This window comes from Panthera uncia, assembly GCF_023721935.1.
Source record: "Panthera uncia isolate 11264 chromosome C1 unlocalized genomic scaffold, Puncia_PCG_1.0 HiC_scaffold_3, whole genome shotgun sequence".
In the NCBI taxonomy this organism is placed as follows: Eukaryota; Metazoa; Chordata; class Mammalia; order Carnivora; family Felidae; genus Panthera; species Panthera uncia.
The window spans coordinates 92,990,124-93,005,408 of NW_026057584.1; the positions used below are offsets into that span (position 1 = coordinate 92,990,124).

The following is a 15,285-nucleotide window of genomic DNA, read 5'->3' on the forward strand; positions in this document are numbered from 1 at the left end:
ATTTGTCCTGTACAAAAATACAATTAAAAAAGAATGGGGAAGTTGAATAAATAGTGAGCAGAGCACAAGATTCCTAATTTTACATTTGAAATAAATGACTACAAAAAATCAAGACAAGTAATTCACCCTAAATTTAATCTGAAAATTCTATCCCTGAGAAAAATCGAACACCAGAGGGCATATTAATCAGTTTAACAAAGAAAACCAAAGCAAACACTTCTCCCCTTCCCCCACCATTCATTAAAGATTAGTTGTAGTCGAACATTTTTCTGGATTTAGAAGCTTGACTCCTCATCACTTCAATCTTCTAATTACTATATAATCATAAAAAGTCCAATATACAACTTAGTATCTGTAATAGGAATAGCGTGTGGCAGTAGAAAAATTACTCAGCAAAAACTCTTTGCACAATTATCTGGGACCATAATCAACAGTTCAGAACCAACCCCACAGTAATTATGTAGGTAAGTTAACTTCTTGACATTAATGTACACAGATCGCTCAAATTAGCACTAAAGTATTCTTAAGAAAGTAATTCTAAAACTTCTATAAAAGATTATAACCCAAAATAAAACTCTGAATGAAGAACACAACTAACATTTTTTAAAAAGAGAGAGTCACGCCAGCAGAATTACATATAAAAGCAATGGTTAAGGAGCTCTATGAGATAGTCCACTTGTAATCATCGAAGGTAATGTCCAATGTCTGCTGTCCTCTCTCCAGTTTGATAAAATTTTTTATATGAATGCTATCTTTAACACTTTAACATAGTAGAAAACTGTAAGATGTCTTCACAGTATTACAGAAGCTACTACATCCCTTCGTTCAAAAATGACTTTTTCTAAATAAAGCACTAAGGGCATGGTCAGGAAATTAAGACTTGGGAATGGATGATATATATGCTTCTTGAAGAAACATTTTCATTTTTCTAAGTCACTTCAAGTATTACTGGGTTGAAGCAAGACAACAGATATAAGTTTATTCAGAATGATAGACAAGGAAATAGGCAATATATTGGTTTATTCAAAATTCTTAATAGGAAACATATATAAGTTGATATACACATCTAAATTTAAGTAAATACAGTGGCTATTAAAATTAAACCTTTAGCCAGCATCTTAAAGGTACCCAAGAAAGATGAAATGTCTACTAGTATGTCATAAGGTAACTCCATAGTAAGTTAAAAGATAATTTTATATTAGCCAGATTTTTTGTAACAAGACTATTCTACTGATGCTTAACACAGTTGACTTTTTTTTATATTATAATAGGTAAAAATACAGGAAAAAACTTTTATATTTATTAATCTACTTCCATTTCTAATTTCCACTACTTAAATCTCTTCCATGTAAGTTGTTTTGACTGTAAGCCTCTTGCCAGACACCTTGCATGGAGGCATGTTGGATCTCAAAAAGTTCCAAGCAGAGTAAATATTCTCACATACAGTAAACTCTTAAAAAACATCTGAACACACTGTGAATATAGCATTCAATAGATTAATATAAGATGAATTCTCATGTTCTCTTTGTTTCTCTTCCCAATCTTTATAGTCATGATGCTGAATGGAGTAATATGTCAGAGACCATGTTCATTTTTGCTTACTATAGTATTTCCTTTGCATAGAATAGGCTTTCAATAAGTGTTTGGGGAATGCATGCAATTTTCCTATATTCCTATAGTATGAACTGTGCCATGATTCAACAGTGCTTACTGCCAAGGGCAACACAACACACACAGTAAGAAATGCAATAATCCAAACTGATCACTTGTTTATAAGCATGACCTGGAAGAGGGAGTATTAGGTATAAAAAAGGGACTAAAAGGAAATCTTCTACTATTTCAATAATAAGTGCAATAGAATTTTAGCAGATTTTCTCTGATTCAATCAGGATACTGGCATGCTGCCATCACAGTGTAGTGACGGCAAGCTTGGCAATTTGTGCTATTACTAAAAATGACTAGGAAAAGTATGTTATTTCTGCCAATTTCTTAGGTAATTACCACTTGACTATACTTAATCAGTGGGGCCTAAATGCCTTTTTATAGCTATGTGAGTTGCTTTCATTTTCTAACACATTTCTGGCATATAATGGGGAATAAACAAAGTTTCTGACTGAATGAATGAAATAACCCTTAAAAGAAACTTCTTTACTTATAAGAAAAGTATATTAAAAAAATAGCCCTTTATGCTTATAAAAAAGTAGCCCTCGAGATCTTCAGGATGTAATAAGAATGACAGAATAACAATAAAATATTTTCTCCAAACTAGAATTCTTTATTCATAGGGCTAAACTAAAACAAATGAGTTAGAAATAATATTTAAGAAAGTTTTGTGGTAGATTAAAGGTCTTTCTTTCCTACTGAGATGGAGACTCTAATTGCCCCTCCCTTGAATCTGAGCTAACTTAATTCACATATGTCATCAAAAGATGACAGAAGAGACATTCTGGGACTTCTAAGCCTAGTCAAAAGAATGCTTGCAGCTGTGGTTGGCTCCTGGAACATTCTTTCTGTGATCCCTGAGTCATCATATAGTAAGTGTGACTACCCTGGGCGGCCATGCTGGAGGGGCCACAGGGAGATGCTCCCAGTTCCAGGTGAGAAGACATCTCAGCCATTCCCACCATGGTGTCAGATATGTGAGTGAAACAGTTTTGGACTTTCCAGGCCAGTCCATCTATCAGTTAAATATTGGCAAAAAACCACTTTTGTTGCCTTAGGCAACAAATTCACTAAAAATTCAGTAAGCCAAACCCTTATGCCATCTTCCTGACTCACAAATCATGGTACATTACTAGAACATTCAGAAGTGAATACTGTAAGTACTACTTGAAATAATTTTTACCTATCTTGAATCTTTTGACCAATTCATCAATTTCCATCTATGCCTGGAATTAAAAGCCTTTTCAGTAGTTAATTCTAAATCATATATGTGTAGCAGCAAAAGCCTCAAATGAATTCGTTTTTCCCAGCAACCTCTGTTCTCAGTCATGGGTGACTGCTTCCCTTAAGGGTTGTTTTTGCCAAGAAAACTTCTACAGTTTGCAATCTTACTTATTCTTCTCTCCTTTAAGGGTTCTTAGGTTAGATCCTGAACTCTCATGATGCTAATAGGTGCAGAGGAGTACAAAAAAGCAGAAGCCCAATAAAAAATGAATTGTACACATACAAATGAAAGCAATTATAAGTAAATACAAAGCAAATCAAAGATACAAGCAATTCAAAGAGCTACACTCAACAATCTAATCCAGATAGCTTAAAAAACAGCTAGTAAACACATCCCAAAGGGTCAACTTACCCTTTTAGAATTTTGAGAGTGAGATTGGTATAAAGAGTATAATTGTATCTTGAGAATTAGTATTTGTAGTCAGAGAGAAAATCCTGTTTACCTGCAAATCAATATTGTTGTCAATACAACGTTCATTCTTCTCTGCCAAAATCTTCCCATAGTTTTCTGATTTGATAAGATTTTCAACTCTGGTTTTATCTTTCACTTCTGCCTCCAAATCCTTCATTGTTTCAGTTTCATTTTTTACAGTAACAGTATCAGACATCCTCATCAGCAAAGGTTATTTTAGAATTCTACAGGGAACTTGAAGCCTTAGCAAGAAAGAAAAAAAATTTAAATTCAGTTTGAAACATCTCTTAAATTCAGTTACTATACAATATTGACTGATGCCTTCTATGGTCCAGGAATAATGTTGGCTTTAAACAAGATAGAAGCAAAATTCCTACTTTCAAAAACTATAGAATTTAGTGGCAGACATATACACTAAAAAAGGTATACAATGAGATAAGAGCTACAGTAAGGGTATGAGGTGATTCTGAAATACATGCCACTTTTTAAAATTATTTTTCTAAAGTTCATTTATTTTTGGGGGTGGGCAGAGAGAGAGAGAGAGAGAGAGAGAGGCAGAGCATGAGTGGGGAGGGCCTGAGAGAGAGACAGACACAGAATGTGAAGCAGGCTCCAGGCTCTGAGCTGTCAGCACAGATCAGGACGCGGGGCTTGAACTCACCGCGAGATCATGACCTGAGCCAAAGTCAGATGCTTAACCGACTGAGCCACCCAGGGGCCCCACACACACAACTTTTAAAGGGTCTTAGGAAACATTAAGGAATGATCCATGTTAAGGCAATGGTTGTAGTTATAAAGGTAAATAGAGATTTACCTTTTTTTCTAAAAAGGATTTCAGGAGTATCTTCCTGTAAGAAAAATATATTTCTATTATAGCCTTCATTTAGATGCCTAAAGTTCCAAATTTTTAAAAGGAAATAATTAAAAAAAAAAACAACCAGCAACATTCTATACAAAACACAGTTGGTAATCTGCATTAATAATCTGCATTATGAATCAAGCATTGAAAACTCTCCTGATATGTGATTCAGTGACAAACAACACCTATTATCAGACATTTTAGTATACAGATTCCTCAGAAAATCAAATGCGTAAGATGCCAATATATTTCATACCTTTAGTGAGTTTAAGAAAACACTTTATGCTGATACCAAATAGCAGTGCATCAGGGACAGCTGTCATTTTTGAACCTGTGAGAAACGTGACCTTGTAGAACAAAACTTGATGTAAACAACTTCTATTTTTTTTCTAGCTTTATCGAGATATAATTGACATAAAACAATGTGTAAGTTTAAGGTGCATGACATGACGATATGATACGTATATATTGTGAAATGGTTACCACAATGTATCACCTCACATAATCATAAACAAATACCTAAACAAATTTCAGAAATCCATAAACACATCTGAAAAGGTTAAAAAAAAAAAAAACCCACACAAAAAAAAACAAACAAAAAAAAGAGGGAGAAATAGATTCTAAAGTCACAGGTAGACTAAACTGAATTTTAAAAAGTTTTCCTTAGGGCACCTAGATAGCTCAGTTGATTAAGTGTCCAACTCTTGATTTTAGTTAAGGTCATGATTTCACAGTTCCTCCTGAGAATGAGACCTAGGTCGGGCTGACAGCACCTGGGATTCTCTCTCCAAAAAAAAAAAAAAAAAAAAAAAAAAAAAGTCTTCCTTAATTATATTCCATATCAGAGTTAACTGACTTATTTTCAAAACAACAAGGTTATTAAAGGGTAGGGCATTTCTTAAAATACTCTGGCTCCCTGCTTTTCATATGTAAGATTTTAAAAGAAAAAGGGGTATGTTTTTCTTAAGTGATAAGACAGTTTACCTGATGTGTCCTATGGAATTGGGATTGTGGTTTCCCACAAAAATAAAATAAAGTAATCCAAGGTTCTTTTTCACAGTTGTCAGCCAGGATGTCAAGTGTATTGAACCATCTGGAATCTGGCAGGAGGAGTCCCATGTCCTTGTCACCACTGTAGATTCCTGGGCTGAAATGGACTGTCGTGAATCAAATATATCATACCTTTCAGTGGCCTAAAATTAAAATAAGAGAAAACATTTTAACAAAAGAGCCAAGGGGAGGAACACTACATAGTAATTTGGAAATTAAAAATGTTACTGCTGGTGAATTTACTAGTTTCTTGTCTTAAACAAAAGTCAGAATGCATACTTACAACTAATTTTCACATGTATTAGTTTGTGAGCCTAAATAAGTCACTGAGGCCACCTAGAGAGTTTAGCAGTAAAAGCAGAGGGGAGAAGAAAGTTAGGGAACTAATACATAACAAGAATTTAGTATGTGGTCAGTGTTGTAGGAGAGATATTTATGTATTTTATAAAGGAAAAAAAGTTTGTCTAAGATTGCAACCAAGAATGCTTAACTCCAAAGAGTTTTCTTCCAGAGCTCCAACTCTATGGATTTAATGGAAGACTATAATTTTGAATAATGATCACACCTAGATTTTTAAGAGCACAAAAGAACAAAAGGCTATAAGTCATTTAACATTTTCAAAGAAACCCACATGGTCTGTTAAAAGTAAATGTCTAAAGGGTAGAAAGATTATTTTTAAAGACATCTGAAATGCCAAAATTCTTTAAGTGTCATCTGTTTTTAAAGTCAGTTTCATTTTATGTATTTATGCTACAAATGAATACATCATACTAAACAAATCCCTCTAAAAATCCTATATTGCTCTTCCATTTTCCTTTGATAGTTTTGTTGTCTATTAATAAACTGAAAAGTACAATTTTAAGGTGAAACAATAGAACAAGTAAGGTGTAAGCACCAAGAGAAAGGATGCTAGTATTACCAACCATGCATCATAGAACCATTCACATCTTATACTAGCTCTTCAAAAACTATCTTGAAATAGAATAATTTAGAACCCTGATATATAAATTCACATTAGTTTACACATCTCAGTTTCACTGTCTGACTAAGGGATAACAAAAAGGAGGCAACATAAGCAAATGTAAAAGTTGTTTGCTAAATGACATTGTCCTCTCTATTTGACTGAGGTTGTTGGCCCACTAAATCAAATGAAATGTGTTTTTTTCCCCCTGCAAAAAACACAACAAAAAATACTTCAGTATGATTTTTCTAAGTTCTCACTTTTGCTCTCACAAAATGGTAGACACAAGATGGCAGCACTCACTAAACAGCTAAATTACTACTTTTTTTTGCAAAGTGATTCGTGATTCAATCATGAAGCCTTGAAATTTGAAATTCTAAAAAAGCAAAGGCTGTAATCCATATAAGAAATTTTAAAAAAAGCAACAGTGCAAGGGTTAATGAAGAAGAGGCACAATGTGAAGAGGCAAATACTTAGTTCTGAAGAACCCCAATGAACCTTAAAGACACCCAGTCCAATCTAATTTACCACACAAGCTATTAGCACCTAGAGGTCAAGTGACTTGTCCAAAGTCACACAACGAATGTGTGTGACCAATAATTGTCAATATTCCACACCCCTTGATAAATTACATAAATGATTCTGAACCAAAATGACCAGTTACTATTTCCTGGGAAAGAGATAATTATCAAGTGCACTAGCATTACACCAGAGTTTAAATCCCAGATCTGCCAATTATGACTTTGGTAAATTACTAATCTTTGTGAGCCATAATTTTCTGAGCTATGAAGTGGGAAACAGTGTATTTAGCTCATAAACTTATTGGGAAGAATAAATGTTTTAAACGTAAAGCATCTACTACACCCTCTCCAACAGGTGGGCACTCCAAAATATCAGCTCTTCGGCACTCTCAACAATAGCCAAATTATGGAAAGAGCCTAAATGTCCATCAACTGATGAATGGATAAAGAAATTGTGGTTTATATACACAATGGAATACTACGTGGCAATGAGAAAAAATGAAATATGGCCTTTTGTAGCAACATGGATGGAACTGGAGAGTGTGATGCTAAGTGAAATAAGCCATACAGAGAAAGACAGATACCATATGGTTTCACTCTTATGTGGATCCTGAGAAACATAACAGAAACCCATGGGGGAGGGGAAGGAAAGAAGAAAAAAAAAAAAAAAAGAGGTTAGAGTGGGAGAGAGCCAAAGCATAAGAGACTGTTAAAAACTGAGAACAAACTGAGGGTTGATGGGGGGTGGGAGGGAGGGCAGGGTGGGTGATGGGTATTGAGGAGGGCACCTTTTGGGATGAGCACTGGGTGTTGTATGGAAACCAATTTGACAGTAAATTTCATATATTAAAAAAAAAAAAAAAAGACAAAATATCAGCTCTTTTCCATGGTTAGAATCATTCTAAGTCAGCAGTTGGCTGAGGCTGAGTTTGCTGTGTGCTGGCTGTACCCTCCATGATAGCAGATTGAAAGGAGGCCCATTAGTGGCTTTGTATACCTCAAGTTTTCCTATGCATATACCCTACAAAGGTCAAAAGAGGAGAACACTAGTTTGCGTGGATGTGTGTATACCTGAGAAGGGAAGTGCTTGCCTGGATGCATAGCCTCAAGGGGCTCTCATTTTTAGCCTTCTAATTTAACATTAAAAATTCACAAAATTCTTCGGGTGCCGTTGGTTAAGCTTCAGACTTCAGCTCAGGTCGTGAGTTAACAGCTCCTGGGTTCGAGCCCTGTGTCAGGCTCTGTGGTGACAGCTCAGACCCTGGAGCCTGCTTTGGATTCTGTTTCCCTCTCTCTCTGCCCCTCCCCTGCTTGTACTCTGTCTCTCTCTCTAAAATAAATACACATTAAAAAAAAATTACAAAATTCTCCATTCTTCTCTGAATACTAATGCTTTTGTTTTAAATAAAATGTTTTTCTTCTCCAAATCTTCAGATAAAAGAGATATTCCAGCTTTCTGGTATTCACTAAAACCAAAACTGTTTTATCTTGGCACAATACCTACACTTCTGCAGGGCTGTATGGCTTCTGGAGTCTGTATGGGCATGTAAGGTCAAGTATAGGATCTACAAGATAGGGATATGGTATCTCTGCCAATGCAATTAGCAGTCAATTAAATGTACCACCTTAATGTAATACATTGTTATACAGTAAGTGAAAGTGACTTAAAAACATACATGAGTTTGTCAAGTTTCTCCAACTGAAAGGCAACTTACAGAAAGTTAGCAAAATGTTGGTATTTATTAAGCACATACATCTGAGTATCTACTGTTACTGATATTTGCAAATTGAATGTCTCAAGAATCTGTTTCAATCTAAGAGATGGATATATGTACTCTAAATTCATATTCAACTTTGAATAAACATTACAGCAATTGCTAACAAGTTATTAGAACCAAGTCAGAGATCTGATTCTATACAATTTCTGTGCTCCCAGGTAGCCAAAAAAGATAAATGTCTGTATATATAAAATCTTCAGAAGCATATACAAAGGTTGGCACCTACCTGGCACCATAAGCAAAAGGGAATCAAAGGTAAAATTAAAGATTGTAACCTAATAAAAGAAACCATAAAGTACAAGGAAAAATAAGAACTATTTTTATAATTATTGGGAAGGGGGGCACTTACCAAGCATGACATAAAAAATCTAGAAGCTATCAAAGAAATATTAACAAACTTACAATAAAGTTTTAATATTTTGGTATGACAAAGTATAACAAAGACTAAAAGACAAATGATAAAATAACTATTTCTAACACAAAAGGATCAAAGTCTATAAAGTAAAGATGTTTTTATAAATCAAAAGAAAAAAAAAGAGAAATGGGGAACAGGCAATCTACAAAAGAAAAACAAATAATTACCACCCATAACAAACACTAATATATAGCTTACCATATGCCAGGTACTATTCTACTACCTTTCAATTAGTAAATTTTGAGCTCACAACAATTCCAAGTAGGTCCTATTATTATCTCTGTTTTACAGGTTAGAAAACTAAGGCACAGAGAGGATTAAGGGATTTGTCCAAGGTCACCCAGCTAGTAAGCATGGGGACAAGGATATGAATCAGGTGCACCACTCCAGGCTCTTACCCACAATGCTCTATTATCATACATATGTACCAAGAGGAATGACAATTTGTGTTTTTAGAGCACCTACATTTCAAGAGTACTTATGTACTAACTCCTTAATATTGTGTTCAATGCAAAAAGTAAAAATTCTTTTCACATGGATAGGATATGTATTGTTCTTTGGTGCACAGGAAGACAGCATTATTAACTTCATATTAATGGTCAGTAAAGCTAATCACGACTGAATTATCATAACTGCCAAGTAATCATCCAGTTTCTCTTCATTTCTCTATCTCTTGTAAACTTAAGTATCAAGCCATGCAAACCTGGTTGGCAATAAGGATTCAGTTTGTGGTTAAGGAACAATGTGAAGCCTAGTAGTTTCCAAATGATAAATAAGCACAGTTATGTTTGTCTTCCTCTCCAAGGAGACGAAGCAGGGCGGAATTAGAATCAACATTCGAAAATACAGACTATGCAATCCATGAAAGTGGAGTTTCTCTAGTGAAAATTTCAGATAGAATTTTCAGCAACAAAATGCAAAACTGATACTGTTAATTCAAAGCATACTTTATTTATGCCTAGGCCCTAACATTTGGTTTGACAGCACAAAAGAACTGAAAAGTTAGGCATAAAAAAAACCCAAAAAACTTTACTTTTACGCAACGAAAAAAATCAGTTTACTCTAGGTTAACAAAATATCAAAAAATCAGTTGTTTTTGTGTTGAAGAAATCTGGCTCCTACAGGTAAAAATTAAGTACTCTCCCCTTGGATACTGAGGGAAAAAAAAGAATAACATTACTGAAGTTATCTGAAATAGAATTTGGCAAAGTACACTGCATCTTCCCTCTGTTATGACTATCTGGTTATTAATTGTCATTTCATTAGATGAACACAATGCTGTATTTCTTCCTGTAGGGTAAAACATGTAACCAGGCAGGCACATTTATGAAAACAAGACCAATACACATCAGCTTCTTCTCCTAAGGTTAGCAATCAACACAACCAATTGGTTAAAGGCCTCTAGTGAGAAAGACAAGGAAAACAGTTTATGCTGTACTTGGAAAGAATGTAAATTCACATTCTCATAGTCACTTGAACAAGAATATAAGCACCAACATTTCAAAATGCTAAATGTCTGAGTGATTTATAAACAGTTACTAGCATACAAAAATTTACTGAGGAACCACAAAAGGCAACAAAGCTGCAATAAGTATTAGCTATGTTTTAAAAGAACAAAGGAGAACTACCTTGACCTAAAGGAGTCTGTGAAACCCAAGAGAGGTGGTTAGCAATGACATTTATCAACAAATACATAAAATGATTTTAAGATGGTATTTAGAGAGGGGAAGAGACTTTTGGTAAGTGGAAGAATGGGCACAAATAACTTATCAGTTGAGTGCTACAAGACTATGAGACAAATTACTTTTCTTTTTTAATATGAAATTTATTGTCAAATTGGTATCCATACAACACCCAGCGCTCATCCCAACAGGTGCCCTCCTCAATACCCACCACCCACCTTCCCTCCCTCCCACCCCCCATCAACCCTGAGTGTTCTCAGTTTTTTAAGAGTCTCCCATGGTTGGGCTCCCTCCCTTTCTTTTTTTTTCTTCCCCTCCCCCATGGTCTTCTGCTTAGTTTCTCAGGATCCACATAAGAGTGAAAACATATGGTATTTGTCTTTCTGTGTATGACTTATTTCACTTAGCATAACACTCTCCAGGTCCATCCAGTTGCTACAAAAGGCCATATTTCATTCTTTCTCATTGTCAAGTAGTATTCCATCATATATATAAACCACAACTTCTTTATCCATTCATCAGTTGATGGACATTTAGGCTCTTTCCATAATTTGGCTATTGTTGAAAGTGCTGCTGTAAACATTGGGGTACAAGTGCCCCTATGCATCAGCACTCCTGTATCCCTTGGGTAAATTCCTAGCAGTGCTATTGCTGGGTCATATGGTAGATTTATTTTTAATTTTTTGAGGAACCTCCACACTGTTTTCCAGGGCGGCTGCACCAGTGTGCATTCCCACCAACAGTGCAAGAGGGTTCCTGTTTCTCCACATCCTTGCCAGCATTTACAGTCTCTTGATTTGCTCATTTTAGCCACTCTGACTGGCATGAGGTGGTATCTGAGTGTGGTTTTGATTTGTATTTCCCTGATGAGAAGTGACGTCGAGCATCTTTTCATGTGCCTGTTGGCCATCTGGATGTCTTCTTTAGAGAAGTGTCTACTCATGTTTTCTGCCCGTTTCTTCACTGGATTATTTGTTTTTCGGGTGTGCAGATTGGTGAGTTCTTTATACATTTTGGATACTAGCCCTTTGTCCAATATGTCATTTACAAATATCTTTTCCCATTCTGTTGGTTGCTTTTAGTTTTGTTGATTGTTTCCTTTGCAGTGCAGAAGCTTTTTATCTTCATGAGGTCCCAAGAGTTCATTTTCGCTTTTAATTCTCTTGCCTTTGGAGATGTGTCAAGTAAGAAACTGCTGCGGCTGAGGTCAGAGAGGTTTTTTCCTGCCTTCTCCTCTAGGGTTTTGATGGTTTCCTGTCTCACATTCAGGTCCTTTATCCATTTTGAGTTTATTTTTGTGAATGGTGTAACAAAGTGGTCTAGTTTCATTTTTCTGCATGTTGCTGTCCAGTTCTGCCAGCACCATTTGTTAAAGAGACTGTCTTTTTCCATTGGATATTCTTTCCTCCTTGTCAAAGATTAGTTGGCCATACTTTTGTGGGTCCAATTCTGGAGTTTCTATTCTATCCCATTGGTCTATGTGTCTGTTTTTGTGCCAACAGCATGCTGTCTTCATGATTACAGCTTTGTAAGAGAGAATAAAGTCTGGGGTTGTAATGCCTCCTGCTTTGGTCTTCTTCAATATTACTTTGGCTATGCGGGGTCTTTTGTGGTTCCATACAAATTTTAGGATTGCTTGCTCTAGCTTCAAGAAGAATGCTGGTGCAATTTTGATTGGGATTGCATTGAATGTGTAGGTAGCTTTGGGTAGTAGTGACATTTTAAAAATATTTATTCTTCCAATCCATGAGCACGGAATGTTTTTCCATTTGTTTATATCTTCTTCAATTTCCTTCATAAGCTTTCTATAGTTTTCAGCATACAGATCTTTTACATCTTTGGTCAGGTTTATTTCTAGGTATTTTATGATTTTGGGGGCAATTGTGAATGGGATCAGTTTATTTGTCTTTCTGTTGCTTCATTATTAGTGTATAAGAATGCAACTGATTTCTGTACATTGATTTTGTATCCTGCGACTTTGCTGAATTCATGTATCAGTTGTAACAGACTTTTGGTGGAGTCTATTGGGTTTTCCAGGTATAATATCATGTCATCTGCAAAAAATGAAAGCTTGATTTCATCTTTGCCAATTTTGATGCCTTTGATTTCCTTTTGTTGTCTGATTGCTGATGCTAGCACTTCCAACACTATGTTAAACAACAGCCGTGAGAGTGGACATCCCTGTCGTGTTCCTGATCTCAGGGGGAAAGCTCTCAGTTTTTCCTCATCCATTCCACTATGGGCTTTTCATAAATGGCTTTTATGATGTTTAAGTATGTTCCTTCTATCCTGACTTTCTTGAGGGTTTTTATTAAGAAAGGATGCTGAATTTTGTCAAATGCTTTTTCTGCATCGATTAACAGGATCATAAGGTTCTTATCTTTTCTTTTATTAATGTGATGTATCACGTTGATTGATTTGCGAATGTTGAAACAGCCCTGCAGCCCAGGAATGAATCTCACTTGATCATGGTGAATAATTCTTTTTATATGCTGTTGAAGTCAATTTGCTAGTATCTTATTGAGAATTTTTGCATCCATATACATCAGGGATATTGGCCTGTAGTTCTCTTGTTTTGCTGGGTCTCTGTCTGGTTTGGGAATCAAAGTAATGCTGGGTTCATAGAATGAGTCTGGAAGTTTTCCTTCCCTTTCTATTTCTTGGAATAGCTTGAGAAGGATAGGTATTATCTCTGCTTTAAATGTCTGCTAGAATTCCCCAGGGAAGCCATCTAGTCCTGGACTTTTATTTGTGGAAGATTTTTGATAACTGATTCAATTTCTTCACTGGCTATGCGACTGTTCAAGTTTTCTATTTCTTCCTGTTTGAGTTTTGGAAGTGTGTGGGTGCTTAGGAATTTGTCCATTTCTTCCAGGTTGTCCAGTTTGTTGGCATATAGTTTTTTATAGTATTCCCTGATAATTGTTTGTATCTCTGAGGGATTGGTTGTAATAATTCCATTTTCATTCATGATTTTATCTATTTGGGTCCTCTCCCTTTTCTTTTTGAGAAGCCTGGCTAGAGGTTTATTAATTTTGTTTATCTTTTCAAAAAACCAACTCTTGGTTTCATGGATCTGCTCTACAGTTTTTTTAGATTCTCTATTGTTTATTTCTGCTCTCATCTTTATTATTTCTCTTCTTCTGCTGGGTTTGGGGTCTCTTTGCTGTTCTGCTTCTATTTCCTTTAGGTGTGCTGATAGATTCTGTATTTGGGACTTTTCTTGTTTTTTGAGATAGGCCTGGATGGCAACGTATTTTCCTCTCACGACTGCCTTCACTGCATCCCAAACCGTTTGGATTGTTGTATTTTCATTTTCGTTTGTTTCCATATATTTTTTAATGTCTTCTCTAATTGCCTGGTTGACCCATTCTTTCTTTAGTAGGGTGCTCTTTAACCCCCATGCTTTTGGAGGTTTTCCAGACTTTTTCCTGTGGTTGATTTCAAGTTTCATAGCATTGTGGTCTCAAAGTGTGCATGGTATGATCTCAATTCTTGTATACTTATGAAGGGCTGTTTTGTGACCCAGTATGTGATCTATCTTGGAGAATGTTCCATGTGCACTCGAGAAGAAAGTATATTCTGTTGCTTTGGGATGCAGAGTTCTAAATATATCTGTCAAGTCCATCTGATCCAATGTATCATTCAGGGCCCTTGTTTCTTTATTGACCGCGTGTCTAGATGATCTATCCATTGCTGTGAGTGGGGTGTTAAAGTCCCCTGCAATTACCACATTCTTATCAATAAGGTTGCTTATGTTTGTGATTGTTTTATATATTTGGGGGCTCCCGTATTCAGCACATAATTGTTAGCTCTTCCTGATGGATAGACCCTGTAATTATTATATAATGCCCTTCTTCATCTCTTGTTACAGCCTTTAAAGTCTAGTTTGTTTGATAGAAGTATGGCTACTCCAGCTTTCTTTTGACTTTCAGTAGCATGGTAGATAGTTCTCCATCCCCTCATTTTCAATCTGAAGGTGTTCTCAGGTCTAAAATGAATCTCTTGTAGATAGCAAATAGATGGGTCTTGTTTTTTTTTATCCATTCTGATACCCTATGCTTTTGGTTGGAGCATTGAGTCCATTTACATTCAGTGTTATTACTGAAAGATATGGGTTTAGAGTCATTGGATGTCTGTAGGTTTCATGCTTGCAGTGGTGTCTCTGGTGCTTTGTCTCACAGGATCCCCCTTAGGATCTCTTGTAGGGCTGGTTTAGTGGTGATGAATTCTTTCAGTTTTTGTTTGGGAAGACCTTTATCTCTCCTTCTATTCTGAATGACAGACTTGCTGGATAAAGAATTCTCGGCTGCATATTTTTTCTGTTTATGACATTGAAGATTTCCTGCCATTCCTTTCGAGCCTGTCAAGTTTCAGCAGATAGGTCTGCCACTAGTCTTACAGGTCTCCCTTTGTAGGTTAGAGCCTGTTTATCCCTAGCTGCCTTCAGAATTTTCTCTTTATCCTTGTATTTTGCCAGTTTCACTATGATAGTTCGTGCAGAAGATCGATTCAACTTACGTCTGAAGGGAGTTCTCTGTGCATCTTGGATTTCAATGCCTTTTTCCTTCCCCAGATCAGGGAAGGTCTCAGCTATTATTTCTTCAAGTACACCTTCAGCCCCTTTCTCTCTCTCTTCCTCTTCTGGAATTCCTATGATA

At 35.9% G+C, this 15,285-nt stretch overlaps 1 protein-coding gene across 15 annotated transcripts in view; it reads right to left on the bottom strand.

Moving 5' to 3' along the window:
• R3HDM1 (R3H domain containing 1) overlaps positions 1–15,285 on the bottom strand; it is a 205,344-nt gene that overhangs the window by 122,977 nt on the left and 67,082 nt on the right. For 13 of the 15 annotated variants that reach the window (XM_049615699.1, XM_049615694.1, XM_049615696.1 and 10 more), the window contains 2 exons: positions 5,202–5,410; positions 3,390–3,600 (listed from right to left, as the gene is read on the bottom strand). In XM_049615699.1, the coding sequence (XP_049471656.1) occupies positions 3,390–3,560 (171 nt within the window). In that variant the 5' untranslated portion in view covers positions 3,561–3,600; positions 5,202–5,410. Of the gene's footprint in view, positions 1–3,389; positions 3,601–4,172; positions 4,207–4,473; positions 4,549–5,201; positions 5,411–15,285 lie in introns of all 15 variants that reach the window. The other 2 variants (XM_049615700.1, XM_049615695.1) reach the window with 2 other exon arrangements.